Genomic DNA, 14,691 nt, shown 5'->3' with positions numbered 1-14,691 from the left:
GAATGGTCAAATTCTATTTTTGTTTCTGATTATTCGATTTATTTGTAGAAAGGGCAAATCAGATAAGACACCTAAGCAATCAGTATCAGTCTTCAAAGTAAATTATTGTCTGCTATTGAAGTGTTTCTCCCAGTGAATTACTTTGGCGTGTGTATCTGCTTAGTTGTTATAGACAAAGACTCAGTGTGTCCTGGCCTCTATCCTGCTGGTCACTTTAGTCATTTCTGCCTGTTGCTCTCCTTAGGCTTCTCCCTGCTGAGGTCTCAGTTGGAACAGTGCTCAGCATGGTGGGGTTGCTCTGGGAGTCACAACCCTCGGGATAGCTCTCTCTCAGCATGCCACCTATCCTTTCTGACGTGTACTAGAGTTGTACCTCATACTGACAAGAAGTTTCCCAGCACTTTAGTTGGGAAGTTCTACAGTTCAAGAGTAGGAATGTTGTAAACATCTACCGAGATCGAGAGCCATAGGAAATCCATTTTCCCCAGAACGGGTGTTTGGGAGAGCACAGATAATGTGGGGAGTAGCCGGGTTTAGCACAGTTGGCTGAGACACTGTCTGCTCCTAGCTCAGCTTTCTTATTGAGGGAGGAGCCCTCACAGTATGAAATGCCCTGTTTGAGCAGTGTTATGTTGTGTGTCTTGCAGTTGACGACAGCAGTGACCAGTGCCTTTTTATTAGCAAAAGTGATCCTCTCAAAGGTATGTGTGGCCCTCCTTCCCTGTACCGTTGCCCTCTGCCATGATGTAGCCCTCCTTGCTGTGTGAGCTGATGGTGACCACTTTCCCTCAACACCCCTGTCCTCCAGCTTTTCTCCCAAGGGGCGTTCGGCTACGTGCTGCCCATCATTTCCTTCATCCTCGCCTGGATTGAGACCTGGTTCCTGGATTTCAAAGTGCTGCCTCAAGAGGCAGAAGAAGAAAACAGTAAGTTTTTTCCCTGTCAGCCTCCCAGGCTTACACACACCACGCTGTAGGGAACTGTTGTGACTTCTTACTATGAGGGATGCTTCGGGGACTAAACCGAGGCAGTTAGGCACCTGTTCCTCAGGGGCTGTGTCAGAACTGAGGGGAAGCGGGTGGATAGGTAAGCGCAGAGTGGCCCCTCCTTCTGGCTGCTGGACCAGGCTTCCCCTAGAAGGTATGGCCTTGGTCCAACAGACAATCATACAATAACAAAAATAGCCACTGCTTCCTTCCCACTCCCTGGGTGACTTGATCTTTACTCACTATAAGGAACCCTGTAGATCGCTAAGCGTTTATACAGAACGGAACTGTCCCTTTCAGGGACAAAAAAATGGTGAACAATTTTAAGTGAGTGGGAGCAGCAGTTTTAAGGAAGCCAGTGGCCCTGCAAAGTGTTTTATTGCAGTGTATACAGCAGGCTTAGGATGGGCTGCGGATAGAACAGACAGTAAAGTGCCTGGCACTGGGACCATGGTGGTTCATTTGGAGTTCAGAGTAGAACTCCAGCTATAGCAGGGCCCTGCTCTTGTAGCTCCTGCTATCCTCCTGTGAGAGACTGAGTGACATCCGGCACCATAGTCTTCTAAAATCTAACCAAGCTGGTCCATAGCCACATGGTATCTACTGTACGAGGGTGATTAGGAGGAAGGTCAAGTGGTCCATTGAGAGCTATGTGGTTGGTTCCTGGCCTGGGTTCTTCTCTATTGAAACTGTTAGTGGAGGGAGACACAGTGCTGTCTGCCCCTCTGGGCAGTTTAGCTAAGAATGCTGTTTCAGATATATCCCTATTGGACCCTTTCCCAGAATCTGGCTCAGTTTGTCCTAACAGGAAAAAAAAATCTTGTGTTTTATAGAAAATTAAACATAATTATAGCTCCAAAAGCAACAGGATCAAGAATCACTTTACGTGAAGTTTGATTTGAAAATCTCTCTTCACAGAGAGAGGCTAACTCAATTCAAAAGTGAATTTACAGAGTATACTAAGCAGCGTTCTAAGATTCTTCTGCTATTCTGTGTTCATTGTCCTACCAGAGATGGGGAATGTCAAGTTAGCATAGGGAGGCCACTTTTTATTACATACAAACACCAAACTGAACATTATTGAAAACGTATCACATGTTCACATGACTGAGGTTTGAATGGTTTGTGATTAACGTTGTTTCACAGTATCTGGTAAAGCTGGACACAAAGGCTGGAGATGGCTCAGTCAGTGAGGAGCCTGCTGACCCACATGGTAGACAGAGGGAACCGACTCTCACAAATGGTTTTCTGATTGGACACTGTGGCACAGGCTCACCCCACACAGGCACACATACACAAATAAATAAACATGAACAAAATTAGAAAGAAGTGAAGCAAAGTCACCCAGTATCAGAAATAAACCATATAATCCTCACATATAGATTATAGTCTATAATGTATATATTAAATACACACATACACACATATCTGTAGGTACAGTATATATGTAGAAAGATGAGCTTGAATATTAGGTGCTGAGAAAGGACAATGCGGGTTAAGGACACATGACCCATGAAAGAGGATATAAAGCTAATTGTTTCTCTGATTTTTAACTTTTTCCCCTTCTTTTTGGTGGTGGATAAATGCATTAAAATGTTACTGACATAGAAAGTGGCCGTCCTTACTGTACACCAGTTCATAGAGAGATACAGAGTTCAGTACTGGGCAAGTGTTTGTTGAGTGGCTAGACTCATCTAACTGCATGATATTTTTATTTGTGAGCTTACTACAGTAAAGTGATTTTTACATTAAAAAATGAAAACACAATTCATGGAGTTCAAAGCAGCATTTTCCATCCCTGCAGCAGCACAGAGGACACACCTGGTGCCTGCTCTGTGGCGAGGCACTTGCTACCACAGTTCCTAACGCTGACACTGATTTGAACAAGAAAGCTTCAAGGACGGATGGTCTCCCTCCTCATCTGAGGCTCTGTCACTCCCCTCTTTCCATGAGAAAAAGTAAATAAAATAGACAGCAGGGCTAGAGCAATAGCTCCGCTGTTAAGAGTGTGTCCTTCTCTCACAGAGGACCTGAGTCTGGTTCCCAGCACCCAAGTAGGGTGACTCACAACTGACTGTAACTCATGCTCTTAGGGACCAGATGCCCTCTTCTGAGCCTATGAATATCTGCACCCACATGGACCATACTCCAACATGGATGCAGACACACAAGCATCCTGGAGCACGTGCATGCACACACTCACATAATTAAAAAATATTGAAAACTAAAATAAGTAAATAGCAGTTTATTGTCTGCAGCACTCTCTACATGTTGGTGGTTAAAGGCCATGTAGGCATCACAGTTGACATCTGCCGTTTCTCTAACCAAGGTAGATGGTAGACCATTTGTCCATGCTGGCTCAGTTTTGATTTCACTTTGTGAAATTAGTGTTAAAAATTGGTGTTGATGTTTGTAGTGAAATAAGAATACTCGAGGGATTGAAGCTCTGAATACTGAACCCAGGAGTAATTGGAAATGATTATTAAAACTTTTTTTCTGTTTTTCTTTAATCTTCATAGAGTTGATGTGTAGTTTATTAATGAAATCTTTATTTGATGGTTGAAAGATCTTCAAAGTACCTTGTTTTGCTAATAGCTTATTTGATGTATTGAAATACCATTTTTATAACAGTTAATCTTGCCAGGAAGATACCAGCAAGGCGGTGTGGCTCTTAACATCTGCATTTCTTCTCTCCCAGGACTCCTGCTTGTTCAGGATGCATCAGAGAGGGCTGTTCTCATCCCTGCGGGACTTTCTGATGGTCAGTTTTACTCCCCTCCTGAGTCTGAAGCAGGTAAAGAAAGCAGTCCCTTGCCATTTGTGTTTGGTTTGTGTTGAAGCCTCTCTATTTTTCCCTCTTCTGCCTCCTGCTCTGTCTATTTCCCAGTCAGTTCAGCAGATACTGAGCATGTATAAACTAAATAGGGAGAGTCTCTAAGGAGACCATTGGTGAGACAGATCTAAAGAGAGGAATGCTGGGATGGCATGGATACTGGAACTTGTGATGTTTGTCCCAGAAAAGAAGGAATAAGGGAGCAGACTTGGTTCTGTCCTCATTCCTCCATCCCTAAACAAGTCTTCCTCTAGGGTTGCTCATGGCTGAGAGGCAGCTCCATCTAAGTGCTCCTATCAGGAAGTGTCTCAGGACTGCCTCTCTCTCTCTCTCTCTCTCTCTCTCTCTCTCTCGGCCGATACTCTATCATTCATAGGCTTTTGGTTGGCCTGTATTCTCTGCCTGCATCATCTGCTTCAAGTCACACCATTTCTACATTTCTACTGGCTCCAAACAGATAGCATTTCTTGGTTTACTGTCTGTCACTTCCTGTCTTGTACAGCTACTGGGTTTGCTTCTCAATAACCAGCTGCCAGGGTGCTCTTAAAAATAGCAATGGACTTAACTATAGTAGCAGCAACAGGCCCTAACCAAAAATGCACAAAGGTTTAGAATAAACATTTTCCAAAGAAGGTGTGCAGAAAGCCAGTTCTATGTGGAAACATGCCCACACCCATAATCTTTGGGAAAAATACACACAAAACCATGCTAAGGTGCCACTGTACCCTGTTAATATAAGTATTATTTTTTAAAAAATCCCCTACATTTGCTGAGGACATGAGGTCAAACCTGTATACCCAACAGTTGAGAGGACAAAATGGTACCTGTAGAAAACTACATGGAGTTTCCCAACAAAATTCAACTTAGAATTTATTGTGCTATCACTCAGCGGTTGCTTCTCTGGTTGTCTGACCAAGAGAAAGGAAAGCAAACTCTCAGACACAGTGAGCCCCTGTAATCATAGCAGCAGTGTGCTCAGTAGCTATCAGCAGGTGAGCACGTAACACGTGACATCCGCGCTGAGACGTAAATAGCCTTAAAAAGGAGTTAAATTCTGACCCATGCCACAGCATCTGTGAGCCTTGAGCAGACTATGTGGAATAAAATAAGCCAGATACAAAATGCTAACAGTAGCCTGATTGTAGTTATCTGAGGTCAGATCCCAAGAGTCAGTAAAACAATGGTTGCGCAGGATGGAAGTTGTGCCAATGAATCATGCTGATGGTTACACAGTAATGTGACTCTTAACGCCGCTGTATGGGACACTTCAGAATGATTAAAATTGTTATAGTGAGTGAGGTAAAAAAATGCCTACAATATTTGATTTTATTGACGTTTATTTTGTACAATATAAAAAGTATTTTAAGTTGTCAGGACTTTACAGGAAAGTACCCGGTACTGGGCCTCTCCTCAGGTTTTCTCATTCACATCTTAGAACCATTCTGTGAGGTGAGCCATTGTGCCAGCGTAGAGAAGAGCAGAGTCAGGCACGAATGGACGCATGCCAGCCTCATCGTGAATGGTGGTGCTGGACACAGTGCTGACTCAGGCATGGGAGCCCATGCTTGTGTCTGTGTGCTTACGACTTCGCATGTCTGTGGAAGTGTCAGAGTGGCTGGGTCAGCTCCCTGGCCAAGGCCTTCAGTGACCTGGCCAAATTCGCCTCTGTTGGCCTCTCTGACTTCCTGCCCACCTCTCGCCGGCCTTCTCCTCTTCCTAACTTTCCAGAAAGACTGGGCTTCAAGGCCCCCAAGCTGTCATGCATCTTGCTACTTCTGTTCTGAACATGCTAGCTCTAGCTGAAGCCCTGAGAATCTCCACTCAGCCTTCCCTAGCTGCCCACCCTCCTGCTCTCTTGGAGAGGGTACCTGTGGCCCTCTAGCTCCCATTCTACACCACTCCACCCTGCACCTCCTATACCATCTCTAGCAGCCAGTTGTCTTTCTCTGCCCTGGGATGGCATTTGAATTAGAGGCTCATTGTTGTAGTCCAGCGTTAGACAGAGGGAATACTTTAAACTCCTAACAGGCAGAAAGAGCTGTGAAAACAAGGAAAGGTGCAGCCCAGGAACTCAGGGTTACTTCCACGGTGTATGATTGATGTGGGATCTAAAACAGCCTGAATGGAGAAATCGTAGGCTCCATGAAGTACAGGTGTGTGTTAGTATGAGGCCAGAGCTAGAAAAAGTACAGAATTCAAAGTGAAGCCTTTCACTACTTAATAATGAGTATTTGATTTAGTTATTTTATGTCATAGGACTTGTTTGAAAAATAAAATTTATAATCCAATTCAACTGTAACTATTTTAGCTTAGTTTCTGCAGGCTAATATGGTTTCTCAATACTTTGTTTTCTTAACGAGGTGCTCAGTTCAGCAGGCCAATAATACTATGAAGCTGTCTTTAGCAAGCTTTCCAGACAGATGCAGGGCCTCTGTCTGTGATGTCTGCCACCACCTAGTGGGCCTTTTGGGAATTACCTTCTGTAGTGTTCCTTCACGTGGCTGTTTATGTACACAAGATATACATTCATTCGTAGTGGTGAACGGAGGTGGACGCTTAGAGGGCTTGCTTTCTTGTGTTACCTTTATATTATATGACTGTTCAATCTGTAAAACAGTAAGATTATTGAGGAAGGTGATTTGCTGGAACTGCTGTCTCGCGCAGGCTCTGGCGGTGCTGAGAGTGAGCAGCAGGCTTGCCCACAGAGACTGGGCGGCCTTGCTTGCTTGTTTCCCAGCCGCCAGACTACTACCTGACACCTGATAGGTTTCTGTCTGGTGAAGGGATGGATTAAAGTAGAGGAAATTGAAGGGAGTGTAGTAAAAATGTTTTCTCACTCGAAATTTAGATTGGGCATTAAGAAATCGGCACGTCTCGGCAGATGCGTTGCTGGAACGGTCGCTGTGCTTTGCTCACAAGCTCACTTTCCGGGCTAACAACAGCCTGCTTGCTTGTGTGCTCCATGCTCAGGGGAAGAAGGCACAGTCCACAGGGGGCGAGCGAAGGTGCTGGCCGTGGTCAGAGAGCAGCAGTAAATGAAGTGGGATGCTTAGGTCGGGCAGGTCTTTACCCCGTAGAAAGCCTGGTTTGAAGTGCAGACGAGTTTGGGGCTGAAGTTGTGTAGTTCAGAGGTGTAGCACTTGTCTACACTGCGTGGGAAAACTAGATTTGATCCTGGTGCGGTGGACAGACGGGTGGGTGGATGAATACCTCAAGTTGTGTAATATTCTGTGCAAGTCGAGATAAAAGCACTAAAATACCCGAGTACTCGTGCCCTTGCTTGAGAATGAGCCTTGCCTTATTCTTGTCACCAGATATGACTATTAGAATCCTTTAGCCCTCAGAAGGACTCTAAACGAGGCGGTCACCCCTGGTATAGGGAACGTATTCAATGCAGTTAAAACTCATTCCCAGGGTTATTAATTAATAGATGTTTTAAGCTCAATGGAGGTGTGTGTAACTTTCCATACTGTAAATAGATTCATCTTTTGTTAATGTGTAGTTAAATGAAGTTCTTCCTCACCAAGCTTTCCAGATAGACCCAGGGCCTCTGTCTGTGATATCTACCACCACCTAGTGGTCCCTTGGGGAATTACCATGATTTTATGGCTAGTGGTAATTTTAGGCCATTTTCTTACACCAATAAACTTTCCAGGCCTGGTTGCCCTCAGTCTCCCCCCCCCCCCCCCCCCGCACACACACACACTGTACATCTTGCCCTAAGGTGGCTGTTGTACTTCCTGCCTTGACACTTTGTCTCCTGGACATTGGCTAGCAGAGGTCGTGCTGTGTGGTTTCTGCATTCAGCTCCCTGTTCAGTGTGAAGTCTTAGGAAATGGTAATACTCCAGCAAGCGTCTCCTTGTTCCTTTTGCCATGTGACACTGCACCGCTTATTAGCCAGTGGCACCTCAAGTTTGTCAGTTTGAGCAGTGTAAGTAGTCAAATTGTGAGCAGCCCCATATGTGTTTGGAAATTTAAAATTTATTATTTTTCTTGGATGGATTTTTGAAAGATTTACTGAAATATTTCTAGAACGTTTCATGTGCTGCTCTTTGAATTCCTTCATTTCTTATGCTCTTCAAGTAGTGGATATTGGCTTGATTCTCTCTGAATCCTTGTGATGCTGTTTGCTCATTTTTGGGTTTGGTAGTCTAACAAGATGGAAGATGGCCCAGTGTGCTTTATCGTACGTGTCCCTCGTGATCCTGACATGTTTTCCTCAGTCCTGGTCCACATGGTGGATATGTCTTTTCACTTCATGTGTTTTTTCATATTTTCAATTAAATAATTTGATAATCCCATACATTTATATAATATAATCTGACCACATTCACCCCACCCCGCCCCCAGTCTCCTGCCTTTTTCCTTGGTTCTGTGACCTACTGGTTTTAACCAGAGTCCTCATGAGCACAGGTGTGAAGCTGTCTGCTGGAGTACGGAGAACTCACCAGTGGCCACACTACTCAAGACAATGACTTCCCCAGGAGTCACCAACACTCAGTAGCTCTCCAGGGAGGAGTAGGGCCTGTTGAGCCCTCCCCTTTATCCCCATTGATCTCCTAGTCTTGTGCAAGCAGCTGCAGCTGCTGTGAGTTCATTATCCAATACCACATCATATCCATCAGACAGTGGTTCACAGCCTCTGCGCTGTCCTGGGTCTTGCAATGCTTCCACCCTTCCCCCATGGGAAGTGATGTGGAGGTGATGTGGATGCCCGTGGAGGTGACATGGATGTCCTGGTTAAGACCCATCGCTCAGCACTTGAAGGGGTGAGGTCGATCGGTAGTTAAAAATTAACCAGACTAGCTTAATATAAAAGATATAGCTTTAATAAACAGAAGAAAGGAAAACTTACACCAGAGTCCCAACGATCCGAGAACACAGGGGCAAAGAGAGAAGTGGCAAGCGGCAAGCGCACTTCGATCTTTTATTTGTCTTGTGTGGCCCCAGGGGGACACATCCTAAGCAGAATGTGATTGGCTGAGGTTCCCCATCAAGCACTTACTATTCTCAGCACCCTGAGCAGCTGTGAGATTCTCCATTTACCTCTGCTGACGGCGGAAGGGAGCTTCTCTGACCAAGGCTGAAGCCTTTCTCTGGGCCAGCAGGCTTCAGGCCTACTGCCATGTGGTGCCTGGCCTGTGCTGTTTTTTGAGATTATGCTTTAATGTCAGTTCAGCCTAGTTTACGGGTTTCCTCTCTTAGGATGGTGTGTTTGTAGACACGTTGAAGGTCTCTTTGTCCTCACTCTGGGTCATAAAGAGTTTTCTGTGGTTTCTATCTAGAAGTTTCAATTAAAATGTGGGTATTTTTGTTTGGTTAGTTTTGCATTTTTTAGGATTATAGTATATTCTAATTACTTTTCATATGCAGAGGAAATGAAGGACTCCACGCACATGCTCTTGATGTTGGCTGTCTGTCCATTTGTCTTTTAATCACTTAGTAAAAGAGTGACTCCCACTAAACTCACTCGCCATTTGTTAAAAGTCATTTGCTGACGTGTGCTAAGTCAGTTATTGTTTGACTCCTTTGGGATTGGGTTTAACAGATTCTCTTTCTACTTTTTAAAAAGAGTCACTTATTTTTGCTTGGCTGACTCCAGACCTCTCTTTTGGTCTGATATGGGTGTTCAAAATTGCAGCTTCTTCTAGGCCTTGCTTACTAGTATCCCATGCATTCTGCCCTGCTGTGGTCCTTGTTTGGTTGGTGACAAGGCCTCTGTGTAGATCCTTATTCACACTTCTTCAACCTATTAGATTATGAATTGATGGCTCTCAAAAAAAAAAGCGGAAAATTTGGCCAGTATATTCTTGATCCCATCATCCACATACTGTGGACGATGCACATATTGGTGTTACCTGGCCAGTGTCTGTCCCTACTCAGCATCCTGTGTTCTTTCTCTGCTGTGCAGATCAGATACTGTCTGTCAGTCCCTGCTGTAGCCAAATGCCCCTGCTACCTGCGCCTGTTTCCCGAATTTCTTCTCACAGATGCTCCCAGCTCTGCAGCTTCCCCATTCCAGGACTTGCTTTTTCAGTCTCTTCATTTTTAATATTTTTCTTGACAATCTCTGGCTGTCTTTTCTCATGATTTTCTTTTCTTTCTTAAGTTGATTCTGTGTATCCTGTGGATGTATTTATTACTGCTGTTTTGATGTTTCCCTGGTCATAAGCAGCATCTAGAGACACACGGAGGGCTTGTTTTGACTTGTCTGTTTTTTCAGAAGGATCACATTGTGCTGTTGTGTTTTTTTTAAATAATACTTCCGATAATTTCTGTTGCATCTTGTTTCCTGTATAGTGTAGCAGTTCTGAACTTGGATTTTTTTCTCTCTCAAAAGGATGCCATTGCTCACTTAGTAAGTTAGTTCAACATGAAATTGCACTCTGTATGGACTTATGCTACATCTGTTTTATGTGTTTTGTTTTTCTTTTTTTGAAAAACTTGACTTTTAAACTTTACCAAATTTTAAGAAAATATTTACTTATTCTTTGAAGACTTCCTGTATGTATAAGATGTATCTGCACTCCCTCGTTCTAGGTCCCTGTAAGCACCTCCAGTGCATCTGCTTTGCAACTTGGCGTTCTCTTTTGTCTTTAACCCACTGAGTCCAGTCAGTGCTGTCTATATGTGCAGGGCGTTGGGGTGTGGGGCCATTCCATCGGGGCATGGACAGCCTACCAATGGTCAATCCTAAAGAGTGACTCTCCTGCCCCAGCAGCCATCAGCTGCCAACACTGCTCCTCTAGGGCAGGCCCATAGGTGCCCCTCCGCCCTCCACCCTGGTACTTTTCACTTGTGTGATCTTGTGCAGGTCACAGCAGTGCTAGGAGTTCATGTGTGTGAAATGTCATGCTAGTGGACAGAATTTCACACCACCCCTCCCCATCCTCTGGCTCTTACATTCTTTCCCTTTGAAGCCTCACTTCCCGGAAGTCGCTGCACTCTGCCGTGCTTAGTGGTATCAGACACTAGACAGAAGTCAGGCTCAAGATCCTGGTCTAGGCCTCTCTCCTCTGCCAAATGGCAGAGTGGAACTGTATGTAGAAGACCCAAGACATCACACTGGTTCATGCCGTTGGCCAGGAGGCTGTCAATTGAGCATGAGAGCAGGAATGTGCAGACTGGACATCCTTCTGAGCCCTGCTACTCTATTGAAAAGTAGTTAGCTACTCAGAGTCTCAATTGAATACAGAAAACAATTGGTGGGCTGGATGTGAAGCCTCACCACTTAGCCTTTACCTAGTCAGTCAGAATTCACCTGAAATGGTTAACGCTTGTGAGGTTACATGTGAGGCACAACCTTAAGCTCCTCTGTGCCATGCGTGTTCTCTGCCTTACTGAGTAGACATCTCTAAGGACAGCAGGCCCTTGCGAGCATATCATCTCACACTTACTGCGGCCCATGAGGCTCTGCCTCCTTTCCTAAGTCTTACTTTTCTCACTTTCCTTCTTAGACTCCCTCCGTGATTATCAGAATGCTACATACTTCCATAAAAACGCAAAGCTGCCCTGACCATCAAACTACAAGCCATGTCAGCATTCAGAGCTCATGGTGTTCTCTTCTAGCTGTGTGTGTAATTTTACACCACTCTGTCTCTCTGTCCTACAGTAAAAGCAAGATTCTGTTTGTGGAGCTATGAGTTAAAAATGAGTTACTATCATTTTACTGTTTACATTTTGAAATATTCAAAAATATGTGAGTGTTATATGGTTATTTTCTATTTTTTCTCATTTGTATATATACATTTGGCTTTTAAGTTTTGCCATATTCAAGCTTAGAATGTGCAAACTTTATTAACTATATGTTATGAATTTGCTTTTGCAATAATGTTCTTGTTATAAATTACATATAGTTTTAAGTGAGCACAAGTTATTTCACTGAAATATAACTCAGGCAGGTAGCTCTGATTTCTGATCTTTAGAGAAAAAGTCTTCAGGATAAATAGTATTTTACTTAGTATAGATCCAAAGGAAGGAATTTCACAACTAGGCTGCTTGCTCAGTTGTTGAAAACCCTAAGGCTAAAATCCGTCTGTTCAGAAGAGCTGCTCAGTAGTCCACGGACACACGACCGCCTGGCCGCACTTCTAAGCATTAGGAGCTGTCATTGTGCCCGCTTTATTCAACCTGTGCAGTGGTTTTTAAAAACACCTAGATTAAATATTATTTACACGTAAGAATTCATAGACAGAGAGATGCCTCGCTGGCTGCCATTTCAGAGGACCTGGATTCAATTCCCAGCACCCACCGAGCAGCTCACAACCTTCTGTAACTCCAGTTCTCAGAGAATAAATACCTTGTTCAGGCATGTGGGTGCTGCACAGACATATATGCAGATGAAACCCCTGTACATATAAAATAATATTTAAAGGATACACGCAGATCCTAACCAAGAGGGAGATGAAGACTAATGACCGATAATAATTCTTGGTGTGTTAGTTCTTCTGACGAGTACGAAAGTGAATCTCTTTCACCAAACTACAGGTATAGGTGGTGTTTGAAGTTTCCTCCTACAGAACCTAAGGTCAAACTTTAAAATGGCAATTTATTAATCTCAGTCTCTTGAGGATTAAGTATGTATCTTTTACATAGAATTTTATGGCTTTATGTGTACATTACAGTGAAGAAATTTGTAATGCTAATACGAGACCCTGATTTTCCTTTTCTTTCCTACCTCCTAGGATCTGAAGAAGAAGCTGAGGAAAAACAGGACAGCGAGAAACCACTTTTAGAACTATGAGTTCTGCTCTATGAAGTAAGCGTTCATAAGTGAAATTGTTCCAGCAAAGTGTTTGAGTGTGGGTATTTCCGTTGGATGGATTTACAGGAAGTGTCTCGGAGTGTGCAGCCACGCAGGGCCAGGCTTGTTCTGCTTGTGCGTGTGTAACAGCTGCACTTTACTCACGCAGAGGCCTTCACACTCTGTGTTGTGACTGCATAGTTTGAGAGATCCTCAGAGACCCACATTTCTAAGAAAATGAGCATTGGCTTAGCCAGCATGTCAGCGCCGGGTGCTGGCTTAATGCAGACAACCACTTAATAGTGTCTTCAGGTCCGCTGTCCTGTGACCTATGGGATTGCTGTTACCTCCATGTCACACTATAGGGTGGAGAGCGTGGGTGAGGAGCTCGTCTGCAGTGGTACAGCATAAAGTGGGGACCTGAACTCTAGTCCACCTACTTGTACCCTGGAGACTTGTGCAGTCTCCTACAGAGATACATCTCAAAGGTGTTAGTGCTTCTGATAGGAAATCTGTGAGCTCCTGCCTGGACATTGGTGAGTGTCATGTCCACATCTGGCCTGCAAGGACTGTAAGCAGCCAGCGAAAGGCAGCAGCCCTTCTGGCCGTAGCCACCAGGGAAGAAGCAGACTGATTCTCAAAGTAAGGGCAGCAGAGAGGTTGCTGGCTCAGGCCGTACGGCAGCAGACAAGCCCTGTGTCCCTGTCAGTGTCAGCACACAGCACAGCACAGCAGCTGGACACACAGGCAATAGTCAGCCTTTTGTGAAACCTTTACATTAAGCCCTGTGTCGTCATGTCGTTGTCCTTTCTGTGTCTGTCACCCTCAGTACAGACTCAGGAAACTGGTAGGCAGCACTTGGGTCCCATCACTGCTCAATATTTGTCTCTTCTCTCTCCCAAGTGTGAAGAACCCTCACTGCAAGCAGTCCAAGGACAGCAGGTGGAGATGGGGTTCCCTTGACAGTGCAATGCGGATCTGCTCACTGCTGTTGTGATGAGCTCATGGATTTATTTATGGCGATACCTCATGGACAGTGCTCCACCTCCACTCACATCATCCCTGCCTGTGACCGCTGGGTCGTGCTGTGCGCCTGCTCTCTTCTGAGTCTCGGTCTGACCTGATAATGAATAACTCAGTCTTGTGCTGCATCCGAATCAAAGGACTGCTTAATATATCAAAATAACGATTTTGTAGTAAGTGAGATACCTTTTTATTTCAATTCACAGGATGTATTTTTTTTTTTTTCATGTCTCAGATTTCTTTTGTATTTCTTTTTTAACTCCTTACATTTCACTTGTGTTTTTAAACTCATGCACATGTGCTCTTTATACAGTTTTAAAATAATAAATCCAACATACGAAATTGACTGTTTTGTTTTGTCTATAGTATATATTTGGCCAGGAGTGGTAGGGTTACGAGAGGAAGAAGGTGAGGCTTTGGGGGCATAGAAACCACTGTCCTGTGTCTTGTGTGATCCTACTGGAATATCTTATTCTGAGATAGGGGTCTGATAGTCGACACACACGGCTACCTGCAAAGGGCATGGATGCCTTTGCTGTCACTTCTCCTGGATGTTTACTTAGCTTGGATTAATATGAGTTAATTTACATTATCAGTTGTTTTTCCAGTTTTACTTTCAACTTCCCAGAGGGGCAGACCGTGAGTCTCCATCACTGGCGTTTCCTCCTAGGAAAGTTAACTGCATGCCCCGGTGATGCTGAAGCTTGGGTGGAAACAGATTGGAACTACACTGTTCTAAGAGCATGCCCACCTCAGCAGTGCCACGAGGAGTCTGGCAGGGAGTCTGGGGTACAAGCAAGAAGGGTCCTCTGGGTCTGTTCTTAGGACAGGACCTCAGGAATTTGATGGAACAAACTCGATGATAATTTCTGTGTCAGGCGTGGAGCAGTATATGCTTCTAGCTATAAGTCAGTATGGATTACACCCCTAGAGTACTGGCAGGAGCCAGTAGATGTGGGCCGTCCTCTCCTGGGAACAGTGCAGCCATGTGAAGAGGCCGACTGATGAGACACGAGTGGGCAGTATATGTATGTGACTGTGAAATCGGAGACTAAGAGATCAGACACTGAGATCCTGGAGAGGGCATCTCAGCTGTAGTCATGC

At 44.5% G+C, this 14,691-nt stretch overlaps 1 protein-coding gene across 2 annotated transcripts in view; it reads left to right on the top strand.

The window, feature by feature from the left end:
• The window catches only part of Stard3nl (STARD3 N-terminal like), a 36,660-nt gene extending 22,727 nt beyond the window's left edge, over positions 1-13,933 (top strand). The window contains exons 5-9 of one of the 2 annotated variants that reach the window (XM_048461015.3): positions 648-701; positions 809-926; positions 3,685-3,780; positions 12,506-12,579; positions 13,468-13,933. In XM_048461015.3, coding sequence (XP_048316972.1) covers positions 648-701; positions 809-926; positions 3,685-3,780; positions 12,506-12,564 — 327 coding nt within the window. In that variant the 3' untranslated portion in view covers positions 12,565-12,579; positions 13,468-13,933. Of the gene's footprint in view, positions 1-647; positions 702-808; positions 927-3,684; positions 3,781-12,505; positions 12,590-13,467 lie in introns of both variants that reach the window. The other variant, XM_048461016.3, reaches the window with a different exon arrangement.
• The last annotated feature ends 758 nt before the right edge of the window (positions 13,934-14,691 follow it).

This window comes from Myodes glareolus, chromosome 14 (genome assembly GCF_982192425.1).
Source record: "Myodes glareolus chromosome 14, mMyoGla1.1, whole genome shotgun sequence".
Taxonomy (NCBI): domain Eukaryota; kingdom Metazoa; phylum Chordata; class Mammalia; order Rodentia; family Cricetidae; genus Myodes; species Myodes glareolus.
The sequence above is the reverse complement of the archived record's forward strand: the minus strand, read 5'-3'. Positions and strand labels throughout refer to the sequence as shown.